We start from the raw sequence: 13,446 nt of genomic DNA, 5'->3' as shown, positions 1-13,446 counted from the left end.
ATACTTTACTATACCTAGACACTACTTCTATATCTATAGCTGCTGTCGTTCTCAAGTTAATGGCGGTGGACAGGATATGGGTGGACACACTGTATATGTATATCTATTATCTAACTATCAGTGTGTCTAATACCTATCCATTTATTATCTAGTAACCATCTACATATAGAGATTATAAATAAATGTATAGATATTAGCTACATATAGCTAGACAGTTATTCGATAGATACATAGATATATTCTGTAATAGTTGTTTAGATATTCGATAGATTCCTTTGAGTCACAAGTTTGACGTTCACATGTTGACATCCTTCCACACTTTCTGGTATCCGCTGTTTTATTATAAATTCTTCCCTTCCCCTCCTCTTAGGATTTCCTTCGTAATATTCCCGGCAGCGTCTTTTCATCTAAACTCTGTGACAAATGGGTTTCTGTGCTGGATCAAGGAAGTCAAGCCGAGAAAATAAAAGCTGTTAAGAAGTGAGTATTTACCTATTTCACTGCTTTTACATATTTCACATGATAATAAAGAGCTCCTTCAGTGAGATGTGAAATTCCCCTGCACAGTTCACCATTATAGATGCTGATATAGAGATATTCAACATACCGCAGTTTGACGGGTAAATGATAAAAAGTGCTTTACCCGGAACTGATTTATCAGTCCAGCAAGTTATAAATGCCAGATTGGCGCAGTCGGGCTGTTCTAACCGGGATTATTATCATTCGTCTTTAGAAATTATAACTTTAACTTACAAACAAAAAGGCTCAAAGGTTTCCATAAAACTCTTGGATCTAAATATATGTTCGCTTTTATTATTGACAACTTTTTGAAAGGGTCTTGTGATAGATTTTTAGAGTGAAGGGGATTATTTGTACATAATTACACCCCATTTTACAGTTCATGCCCCTTTTCTCACCCCCAGAATGTGCAGATGGTAGTTGAGAGTTGAGTGAATCTTTTGAAATTCAAATTCTCCAAATTATTCCCAAAAATATGTTTTGAATCCAGTTGATGCAAATCTAAGATACTTCAAAGCCTCCAGCTGTCTTGAAAAGATGTGGATGACACCATTCTATTTTCCTCACACACAAATCTTCATTTGTCTGCCATCACACACACTCATAGTACAGATTCTGCAGTGTTTTATGGCTTTCTTGTCTTATTTCCATGATTAAGCTTGACATCTAGATTCAAATTCCGAAAGGGTGATATCTAGACACGTATCATAATGAGAAACCCTTGACATCTAGATTCATTACCAAAGGGCAGCTGCATTTCCTGATTCTGCTTTTATACAGCCTCTGATTATCCCTCTTGATTGGCTGAGCTGCACCATGTGATGTTATAGCTGCAGGGCATTATGGGGAAACCATGCCAATATCATATGTTTCTTATCTAGCTAGCACAATCTTCAGCACTGTGTTAAATGGTAGCAGATATTTTAGACAAATCACAAATTGTTCAAATTCACAGGGTTTAGTGAATTTCTAAAAATGTGATACAAGTTCAATTTGCATCAACTTAATTCTCACTTCTCTAACATATGAACATTGAGGCTTAGTCTACTGACAAAGCATCTGGGTACCATGCACATGAAACCTTCAGCGAGCGTTGATTACCAGGAGGTTCCTCTAGGGTTTTCAAACTTCTCCAGGGGTCCATAAGATCTCCGCTTTTTCTTGAAGTGTCTGGGAGAATAAGTGAGTATACATTTAGGTGATACTAAGACTTGTGTGTGTATATGTTGAAGAGAGACATAAGATGAAATACTTAATTAACCTCTAGACATAGAGCACTGTGAGAAGTGTGTTCAATGAAATCAATTCTCTATATATAAGCCAGTCAGCCTTCAGAGGAACCCAAAAGATGGCCCCCGATGACATCACAGACCAAACCATCAGCAAGGATCCACCAGATGACGTCCCTCCCATCACCATCATCATGGATTCATCCACTGAAGTCAGACCCGCCCATCAACAGCAACACAGATCTCCCTATTGGCTAGCCCATGAACTGTCCCACTAAATGGGCATATCTTAACTTGTGTACGCCCCTAGCCTATATCAAGAGGACGCATGCTTGTACTCGCTATGTTCGGTGCCATCTTTACTGTGACCAAGAAGAGATTTCATATCCGACTGTGTCTGGTGTGAATTCTTTTACGCATGCACTTGGTCCATACCAATTCGGCCAGGCAGTAGGCAACTAGTGATCTCTGGTTAAGAGTTCACCCTAACATATACACAGTAGTATAGTCCACCTTTCACTTTCTAGAACCTAGAAGGACAATAATTTTCTGTGTATTTACTTTTGGTTCAATTGCTAATGTTGTTCTGCTCCATAATCTTTTCAAGACATGACCCTAATAAGACTACATTGACAGAAGTCTAGAAATGTTATGGTTTTCTCGATGTGGCTACACAAAAAAAGATAAATTAAAAATTATTATTTTTGATGTGTAAAATCAGTTTTATAATAGAAAAAGAATAGAAATTTGTCATTATATATATTTATTTATTTATTTTTTTCCTGTAATTCCAGGCTGCTAGAAAAGCTTCCACCGGTGAATATCACGCTGCTGCGTTACCTCTTTGGAGTCCTACATTGCATTGAGCAACGTTCTGAAAGCAACCAAATGACGGCATTCAATCTGGCTGTGTGCATCTCTCCGAGCCTTCTGTGGCTGCCCAACCCTTCCAGCCCAGAGGTCGAGAGTGAATTCACAAGAAAGGTAATGTTTTTGGTACATTAACAATGTCTAAAAAACAAAAACATTGCCAAAGGCCTTGAGATCATTCTACTTAAAAGTTTAGTTTTCTGATTTCGGTAAAACCAGACAGTGGCCAGTATGGTTGCCATAACAGCTCTCATGGGGTTCCTCACCCAACCCGAGATTTCCAATCTACTATGTAAATTAAAAATTTTGATACTTAAAAGTGCAAAGTGAACCTAGAAAAATATAGGAAAATTTGTTTAAAACCATACCACTGAATTCCATAAACGCTTGAGTACTGCTGAAGCATCACAAAACCAGTGCTTGTGGAAGATGTCTTGTATGTGATTGTCACGAATCGAGATCAAGTTATGGATTTTCAATTTTCCCCATATCTCCGCCACTGAGTGTCTCACGCGGAAGGCATGACCATCATTTTTCCTAGTTATGATTTGATCTATGCATAATTATTAAACATTATATGTCTGGGGGCCTTCCATGGTGAGATATTAATTTTGAGCTAATCTGCACGTCGCACTATTAAGAGAAAATATGTGTGACGTGCGTCTCTCCGTCATGAAGCTGGAATGTACCTGCCTATAGGTGGGAGCGAAGTGCTGCCTAATATTGTAACTCTTACATAAGAGCCATGCTGACTGTAAATCGTCTTTAAAGTTTTGCTGAATAATACAATTTCCCAAACCCCCATTCTGGCTGAATTACTCTTGACAACAGGGGTTGCTTCTACTCAGGAACTTCTTCTTTAGTCTTAATTGGGTTATGTCACCTGGTCATTTGCCGACCAGATCTGGGGAATTCCTTGCTGCAGGGCAATAGGCGTGTAAATGAACAGTGACAGCTGTTTAAAACCATACCTGCTGACTAACATATATCAATGTCATAATCCCCACAATATTTCTCAGGATATTCCTCACAGTGATGCTGGGAGGCTCTGTCATCAGATGCGGCCTAATGTCCAATCACTCAATTGTTGGGCAGGAAAACGGAGGGGGGGGGGATAATGTGCAAGGAGGGGTGCAGCCTCTAAAAGTGCATGGTTTTGTGTAAATATTTTACAACTTTTCAGCAAACAGCTGTCTATAGAAATATAAAAAAAAGAAGTTTAACACAGTGGCAGACACATAACCCAAAGCCACTGGTGGACACAGACAGAAAAGGGTCCCTGTCCAAGAACGATATAAGGTCCTCAATTCCACCTGGGCTGAAGGTAGAAATAGGACCCTTTACCCTTTGGGCCCCTGTGCGGCCGCATAGGTTGCACCAATGATATGTCTGCCCCTGCCCAAAGCAAAATCTGTAACTGGACCCCAACTATCACACTATCTACACTACTGGAATTAAGTATTTTGTGCCATTGTGCTGTTGTGTATGGCCATCACAATTTTTGCCTGCATACAATCATCTCTGAGCATGTATCATCCTCCTTTCCAGGTGTCGGTGCTTGTGCAGTTCCTGATAGAGAATTATTGCTCGATTTTCGGAGATGACATTTCATTGTTGTATGCCAATTTGTCATCTAAAGATGATAACCGAGAGGATAGCTCAGGTAAGTAGGATTCCTACAGATACTGACGAAGTATAAAATCTGGGATCTTTAGGGGTAGATAAGCAAACTTGGAATGACAGAGCAAGAACTGAGGAAGGATTTATCAAAAAGATTCTGAAAGTTAATTAGGCTTTATCATCTCAAAGGATTTTTAGTCATTTATTTTGATCAAGAAATATTTGGTTATGCAGGTACTGCACTAGCACCTCCTCTTCAGATCAATAGGAGGCGTATACGTAGTACCCGGCAGCGGCCGCTATCAGAAGACAGGGGAGCTCTGGAATTGAGCGTTAATGGTTGCCTGCTGCTGCCAGCACTGGGAGCAGCTGATCGTCGTGGGTTCGGAGTGTCAAACATCGGCCAATCTGACATTCATGACCTATTCTAAGGATAGGCCATTAGTGTAAAAGTAATAGACAATCCCTTTAAAGGAAAAGTCAGTGGCTGAGGAAATGGTGCTGGATGTTTCCTTTTTAGTATTGTATGAATTATTTGGAACCATGCCCCGCTCCCCCTGGTTTTGCAGCAGATATAGCTAAATCTATCGATTTTTATCTGGAAAGTTCCTTTAACTATCATATGCATGAACTTCTCAAAAGAAAACTGATAAAATGCTATGAAGACTAAAAAAATACATCAAGGGCCTAACTATATAAAAGCAATCATATGTCATGGAAAAAAATGTGACTGTGGAACAACGCCCCAACGTAAAGCATTTATGTCACTGCTAAATTTTCCATTATCTTCTTTGCAAACACTTATAGGACAGCTCGCCAGTATATGAACGTACAAAACAGAGGAGGTTATGAGACCTAGTGATCGAGGAGTGATATCTCCTGCCTGGAAATAGTTAACTGATGTGATAGGCTCATATTGCTTCTAAAGTATAGCTGCACTTTTCTGGTAAACCGCAAGATTATACTGTACATTACTCCCAAGACCTATATATAGTATAATTGATAGTAAGAAATGGCTGTTCTGGAGCAGTCTGTTTCCATTAAGGACACTGTTCTTGGCATTAGTGCTATAGGTCCAGAATGCCATGCCATGGGCAAAGGCAAGACAGGGCCCCTCTTTGTAACTGCCATCAACAGGGACTGAAAGATTTCTAATGTTGGGTGGAAATCGGCATCTTTCTGCTGCCTTAATCGGGCAGGGTAAACTCAAATTCAACTCCATCTTAGATCAGTCTACTCAGAATAAAAGGGGTTGTGTGACATAAGAAAGACATTGGTATTTTCCTCCGGAAACCACACCATTCTTGTCTATAGGCCTCGGTTCCACTTGCACATAGCTTGTGAGTGACTCGCCCCAGGGCTGTGGGGTACTTGGTCCCGAGAATGGTTACGTTGGTACAGCTCACTGGGTGGCCGTTGTCCGGTTCCATGACCCTGGGGGTCGCTTTAAAAAGGGGGTTATTTACAGGGGAATTGTAATAAAAGTTTTTGTCGTGAAGCCACTTGCGGGTTGCGGCTATTTTAGTGGAGTCGCTGCACAGTTCTCACTACTGGGGCTGGTGTTAGCGGCAGCCTGGATGTTGGGCCCTCCGCAAGTAGGGCCAGACCCCAAGGGATAGATGATGTTGTTGGGCGTGGAAAGAATGTAGGCCACACAAGGGATTGCAGTGTATCTGGTTCCTTTTACTCACAGCGTTGTTATGGCTGGCAACCCGATGAAGGCTGGTCCACACCACTGTGATCCATCTTGCGATCGGATCACAGCTGCGGAGGAGAGGGAGGGAGCACTGTCTCACTCTCCTCCACGGCCTGTCTCTGCATACATTGCACTGCAGTCAGATGACATGCGAGTGCAGTGCAATGTTTCACATGCAACCATAGGCTTGTATGGGTGCATGAGCCGAAACTTGCTGCAAAACGCAGCATGCTGCGATTCATTTCTCATACCGATATGGCATGAGAAATCAATCGCAGATGGACACTGCCCCATAGTTTTGCACTAGAGTGAGAGCAATCCGATGTTTTATCAGATTGCACTTGTTCTTGCAAAACGCAAGTGGAACTGTGGCCTTAGCCTGAGTGTGGAATTGCAGTATAGCTGTTCTAAAAGAAACCATCAACAAGCAACCGAACAACCCTTAAAGGGAACCAATCATCAGGATTTTCGTATATAAGCTAAAGCCAGTGCTATACTGGCGCTATCCAGCTGCTTATCTACATACAATTAGTGGTCAGCTTGGATGTTTAGGCTTTCAAGTCCAATAAAGTGAAGTTTATAAAATCAGCAGCTACTTGATTGACATTTGCAACGGAGCAGATAATAACTGGGTGGGTATTCATATGGATTCCCGCCCCCCTGCCTGTTGTTCCTCCCTCTCTCTGTTCTCTATATTAATTTTACTATTCACGAAGATGGCGTCGGAGTTGGCGCCTGCGCATAGCGCTTATCTCCGGCACCATCTTTGTGAAGAACATGTCATCCCCTGCTATTCTATTCTTCCGGCTGAGAGGGCGGCGCATGCGCCCTCGCATTTTTTGCTCTCGTTGTGACCACAGGAGTGCGCGTGGTCAGAACAGAAGTGAAGACCGCCCCCTAAAACAGGTGATCGGAAGACGCGACAGGAAGAACATTTCGACAGCAGCATGCCAGCGACATCGGCACTGGATTGCACGGCACGGCGTCAGGTGAGGTAAGTTCACAATGGACTCACCTAACCCCATGACGTCAGTGCCGCTGTGCTGGCACGGTGTCCTGGCAGGCTGCTGTACTGGCACGGTGTCTTGTTCTGCAGCTAATCGTGTCCCCCGATCAGCTGTCCTCCACTACTGTTGTGACCGCGCGCGCTCCCGCGGTCACAACAAGAGCAAAAGATGTGAGAGCGCATGCGTCATTCTCTCAGCCAGAAGAATAGAATATCCTGGGGCCCAGGATTTCGGGCAGAAGTGAAAGCTTCCCTGGTCCAACTGCCACCAAGAAACAAACTGGCCCCCTGACCAGGATAGTGTGACTATTTTTGATCACTGTTGTACTAATGAAGACACCATACTGCAGTAGCTTTAATCCTTTGAAGTTGATTTTAACATTAACATATTTTTCTTTTTCCTCTTTCTTTAGATATTTGTTCTTTTAAGCATATTGACTCCTCCTACGACAGCCTGGAGAATGAACTTAATGATGATGGAGATTCTCCATACAGTGGTCTTCCTACGAGGAGGAGTCATGACAACAGGAGCAGAGATTCAGTTTTGACGCTAAGTGATTGTGACCTGGATCATGTCTACAGTGAAGAGAACCAGACCTTTAGTTCTCCTCATACAGAACCTGTGAAAATGTCAGCAATTTCCCACCATCGATCAGTGTTATATGAGCAGTCTGAGGAGGACTCTTTGTGTTCTAATACTTCCGGGTACTCCTCTACCACCGATTTAAGGCGGCACCGACGTTGCTCAGAACCAGCTATTGGAATCTTGGCCTCGAAGTTCAGTCAACTTAATGAGTCTCCACATGAGAACAACTCGAGCTGTGATGCTCTCTTGTCACAGTCAGCTGATGATTATCTCAAACAGCATCGCTATCTTCAAGTTGAAGGCCAAAAACTTATAAACCGTAGTTTGACTTTGGGTATTGATGTTGGTAAAAATGGTAATAAAAAGCAGCCAAGTGACAAAAAAAGCACTCCCAATAGACTCTTGCCTCCCAATGCTTTGAGAATTAACATTTGTTCTCGAACTAGTTGTTCTAGTTTGTCCTCTCCTGGAACATCTCCTTCTGGATCTTCGTTGAGTTCCTTGGACAGCGCTTTTTCTCAATTCTCAGACTACTCAGTGTTAAACTCGAACGATGTGCCTTCACATTTGGATTGCACATTGCGGCAACACAAAAAACAAGTAGAACTTAGTCCAGATTTCCTTGGAGAAAATTCCTTTTCAGGATTTGTGGTGGCAGAAGAGGGAAAGCAGCTTTATAACGGTACTACATTTATTACGGGAAAAGATGGAATTGAGTTTCCAAATAATAAAATTTCAATTAATGCTCCACCCATTGCATGGATAAAAAATAGCCGATCTGCTGTTAAAAATTGGTCCTCAAGAAAGACGGACAAGCATGAGGACAAAAATAAACTAGATATAGGCCATGCCACAAAAATACCATCATCAACTATACAGGAGATTTCAGAAGGTTCCCTGTTTAGGGAACAGATACATGTGCCAAACTCAGCATGTGAAGCCAAACACTCCAATAGCGGACTTCAACCTAAAGGGTATAAAGAAGAGGATCAAAGTTCCACCTCTAAATATGGTGAGGATTTAAGTAGTCACAAGCTCTTACCATACGCAGGGAATAAGGTTGTACTTGACAGAAATGGGAATGGTGACAATGGGGTGGATTGTAGCTCATTTATATTCCCATCGCCTGTCTCCATCAACATAGAAATATCTTCTCACAACAGTCAAGAGAACACTCAGTCACCACAAACATTTTTTCTTGGTCATAACATTTCATTGTTTGGTCAGAGAAACCGTAGAAAGTCTACTAATTCTTGCAGCTTGGAGGAGCCCGTTCTTCTCAATTCAAGCCTCAAGTCTTCTAGTGAATATTCAATCCACCAGCCAGAGGAGGACCAATCTCGCACAAAAGATGACACCTCCAAAATCTCACTCAGCAGGGATATCAGCATGCGTGTGGCCAGTTTCAAGAAAAATAAAGTGCTGCCTTCCAATTTGGACACTGGAATTAGGATTGCAAACTGCGACTTGGAGAAAAACTTTTGCGTGTCTCCGAAGCTAAGCATAAATACTGGAGACTTATTTTTCCAATCTGACATACATAAGCAAATCAAAAATCCAGAAGAATGTGACAATCCTATAATTAAGGGTGGTAGAGATGATTGGCACTCACAATGTTGTAGTGACCCAAAATTTGAAGACATTGACCAAAGATTTTTTGCAGAAGAATCCTATGTATAGACTTGGGTCAGAAGAACCCAAGTGTCCTCTTCAGTGGTCCTGACATCCCATTTGGTATACAGACTAATATTCATATATTATGAATCTTTTTCAACTATGGAAAAGTCTTATCTATGTCTAATTTATGTGAATGAGTGTAGTGTGTTTTTATGAGAATTTTGCAGTATTTGATTTTCTTAGCGAAGTGAATACAGGTGTACCATTTTAATTCTTTTAAAAAAAAGCGTTGATACTCATTTCAATGTTCGTATGAGATCACTATATTTTGTGTTCGTTGAATGGAATACGAAGATCAAGGCTCTCTCTCTGCAGGTCTTTTACTTTAAATAATGAGGCTTGTATACAGAACAAAGTGTCCTGAATATAGATCCAAAATTTAGACTTCCTAAAGAGCCAAATTCTCAGTTTTTCTTAAAGTTTCTATAGTTGCTGCGAATTGATTCATGAGTCCAAGTCGATCGGCCACAAGAGTGGTCTGTGACTGTTGGACGGTAGCAGAAGAACCGCCTCTTATCTGACAGCATACATGGCTCTTCTTTTGATTAACTGTGGTGGCGCAACATCATCATTGCGTTGTGATGCACATGTGACATTGCTCCAGGCCAGTTAATCAAAATAAGAGTGATGGATGCTGTTAGATAAGAAGCGGTTCTCCTGCTGTCGTCTAACAGTCACAGACCACATTTGTGGCCAATGAACTGGAACGTATGAATCGATTCATACCAACATTAAATGCTATTTTTTAGCCTCTGTACACATGTAGTCTTTATGCTGAGTTTTTAGAGTGGAAACTTTCTAAATGTGCATGTGAGTATTTTGAGGAGTTTTTGCAGCTGAAACTGATAAAAAATTCTTTATATTCTCCTAAAAATGAAAGATTCATCGAAAACTTGGAGATTCTGCCCATTATGCTGTAAAAAAACCCTCCACACAAAAACTGTGTGCACATATCCACTAAGAAACACGTCCAAGGTTTGAGGAGTCTTGAGATTTGGCTGAGGGTTTGTAGAGTTTCAAAACAGTCTCTGCTCCAAAAACTCCTTGAAAAACTCTTAAGTGCATATAACCGTAGGATATGTTTACACAGAGTTTTCTGGTGTGGATTTTGACACTAAGGGGGTGATCAAAAGGGTAAAGAAATTTCACTGCCTCGCTGCAAGGCGGCAACGCAGCTTCTCTGACACCGTGCTGCTCTGCGTTGCCGCCTCTATTGATCTGATTTGGCAACACAGACTGTGCTGTCACTTTGTGTGATTTGCAATGATAGCATACAGGGCCCAGACCAGCCACTGAAACAAGCATCACTGATGTCACTTTGTTTCAGGGAGGGGGCAAAGTCTGAGACAGGGGCCAAAGCCCCTGATGACGATTCGTTTGAGTATCCCAGACTACACTATATAACTACTAATTTTTTCTCCCACTTCCTGTCTGATGACACTTCATTTGAGAATCTCAGTGCATTCTCAAATGAAGCACCATCAGACAGGAAGTGGGGGGAAAAAAATCAATAGTCGTTAGATAGGGTAGTCAGGGAAGGGTAGGGAATTTTTAATGCAGACGTATTAAAAATTAGTTTAGATTGGGGAATAAATATAGGATAGGGATTTAGATTGAAATTTTATGCAGCCTTTGCCCCATCCCTTTAATTAGCTTTAAAATCCACATTAAAAAGCTCCATGTGAATATATCCTAATTATTATTTAGTATTTAAGTCCAAAAGTATGTGCTGATTATTTTGTAATATATCTTTGTAGTGGTTGGCACTGAGCTCCAAATCCCCTGCAGAAACATAAGGGAAAAAAACCATCATGAGTGAAATTTTTTAAATCAGTTCTGCTTAAGGCTGCATTGCCTTGACATTTGATAAATTTGTTTCATTTTTTTTAGATTTAATACTTCTAATAAGAACTTATTTTCAATTTCCATCCACCCACTTTACTTTAGTGAGTTTGCGACTTTTTGAAAAGTTCACAATGAATAAATCAGGCATAGTTTGTGTGCACAGCAAAGCGGAAAATACTAAAAAGTCACAAGTTTCATTGTGCATAGCTGTGAAAAAGTTTGAGACTGATTTTATGACCAAACAAAATTATGCAAAACACTTAATAAATCCCTTTCCACGATTTTCTTAAAAAATTAATATTTTTCCTATACTTTTGTCAGATAACGTTCCACCTAATTATCCCTTTCCCACTCCCTAATGTATAGGTCCATCATGGGAGTGACCCTGCGTCACCCACCTCCGATAGCTGCTGTTTTAGCACTTAAATGCCACTGGCTAGTGCTATCTTAGAAGGGCGACCGTTCAAGTACCAGTAATTCACCGCAACCTTGCAACATAATGGTGGGACGCTGATGGGCTGCATGGCAGCAAGGGGCCTATGAAAGACAACTATCGCCATCATGATTGTACTCCAGTGAACCCCAACCATTAATTTCACTATATATTGCATTATAAAATGTATTGCAATGTATAGTACAAGTGATGAAATAATCCCAGGTTCAATTTCCCCAAGAGCCTATAAAAAGTAAAAGCTCAAAAAATAATAACTAAACAAAAAATTAAAACATGAAAGTTTGAAACACTCTCATTTTCCATATGCAAAAATAAATAAATAAATAAATAAAATGTATGAAAATATTAAATGAAATAATCCATAAGGTAACCACCGTAAAAAAAAAAAAAAAAAAAATTCCATATGCAAAAATAAAGGAAAAAAAATCCAATTTATGAAAATAGAAAATTAAATAACCCATAATGTGAGCAAAATAGAAAAAAAATAAATTCCAGATAAATTTCCATATGCAAAAATAAATAAATTAAAAAAAATAAATAAAAATATTATATTAAATAACACAAAAGGTAAACACAATAGAGAATAAAATTCCAGATGAAAAGTTACTGGTCACCGCACTCTCCCTCACCCTCCTGAAATGCAATTAAAAAAATGATAAAAACAATGTATATAATTAGGTTAATATGAGGACGGCTCTCATTATCTGTAGGTGATGTTTCTCACCAGAAGTGTCATCACAGCACATTGTGTAGTGGCCATAAGTGGTACTGCAGGCTTTCTCCCATTTACTTGTGCGCTAGACTTGCAGTACCATTCTCAACCACTAAACCTTCACAGCACCTTCAATCAGCTGAAGGGTGGCAGTGCCAAGACTTGGACACCTGACAATTAATAAGACCCTTTATTTTGGTAGTTAAAAAAAGGCATCAAAGCAAATTCAACTTTATTGAGTTCAATGTATAACAGCATATCGGAATCTCCCTAATGGTGGCTGCAAATCATATCTTTATCCTACATCTATACAGGGGATTTGGAGCTTTGAATCAGAAAAATGGCTATAAAGATAAACTAAGAAATTAAAGGGAACCTGTCACCAGATTTGAGGCCTATAACCTGCGGCCATCAGTGGGCTGTTGTTATGTACAGCACTCTAACATGCTGTATATAAGAGCCCAGGCCGCTGTGTAGAATGTAAAAAACACTTTATAATACTCACCTAAACAGTCGGTGCGAAGCAGATGGGTCAGATGGGTGTCTCCGTTCTCTGGGTGCGGCGCCTCCTCCTTTGCCCATCTTTGTCCTCCTTCTGAAGCCTGGGTGCATGACGCGTCCTACGTCATCCACAATAGCCATCATTGAAGTTCCGCACAGGCACACTACAATACTTTGATCTGCCCTGCTCAGGGCAGATCAAAGTGCGCCTTCGCAGGACCCCAGTGTCGGCTTGTGTGGATGATGTCATGCACCCAGGCTTCAGAAGACGGAGGACAAAGATGGCCAAAAGAGGAGGCGCCGCATGCGGAGAACGGAGACGCCCATCTAACTTATCTGCTCCGCAGTGACCGTTTCGATAAGTATTCTAAAGTATTTTTACATTCTACACAGCGGCCTGGGCTCTTATCTACAGCATGTTAGAATGCTGTATATAAGAGCCCGGTGGTGGTGGCCGCAGCTTATAGGCCCCAAATCTGGTGACTGGTTCCCTTTAATTATTACACTTTTTTCAGGAGAAATAAACCAAACTTGTGGACATTCACTTTTAGCACACGGCTCTCTGGTCTGGCGAACCTTTTTCTCCTGGCTTTTTTGATTCCCCAAGTACATGGGCCTTTGTTGCATTATTTCCTGCAGATCTCAGTAGCAGAAGTAGTGCCACGTCTGCCAGACACGTTTCTCTACCCTAGGTACCCCTTGTTTTGGCTTTGCATAAAGACAATAATATG

General features: G+C 40.9%; 1 protein-coding gene across 1 annotated transcript in view; it reads left to right on the top strand.

Moving 5' to 3' along the window:
- Positions 1-12,997, top strand: part of ARHGAP20 (Rho GTPase activating protein 20) — a 196,845-nt gene extending 183,848 nt beyond the window's left edge. The window contains exons 12-15 of the mRNA XM_075337427.1: positions 371-480; positions 2,543-2,732; positions 4,167-4,281; positions 7,354-12,997. Of these exons, the coding sequence (XP_075193542.1) occupies positions 371-480; positions 2,543-2,732; positions 4,167-4,281; positions 7,354-9,206 (2,268 nt within the window). The 3' untranslated portion in view covers positions 9,207-12,997. The remainder of the gene's footprint in view (positions 1-370; positions 481-2,542; positions 2,733-4,166; positions 4,282-7,353) is intronic.
- Positions 12,998-13,446: the final 449 nt, after the last annotated feature.

Source organism: Anomaloglossus baeobatrachus, chromosome 2, assembly GCF_048569485.1.
Source record: "Anomaloglossus baeobatrachus isolate aAnoBae1 chromosome 2, aAnoBae1.hap1, whole genome shotgun sequence".
NCBI classification, from domain to species: domain Eukaryota; kingdom Metazoa; phylum Chordata; class Amphibia; order Anura; family Aromobatidae; genus Anomaloglossus; species Anomaloglossus baeobatrachus.
This window is presented reverse-complemented; position numbering and strand designations above follow the sequence as displayed.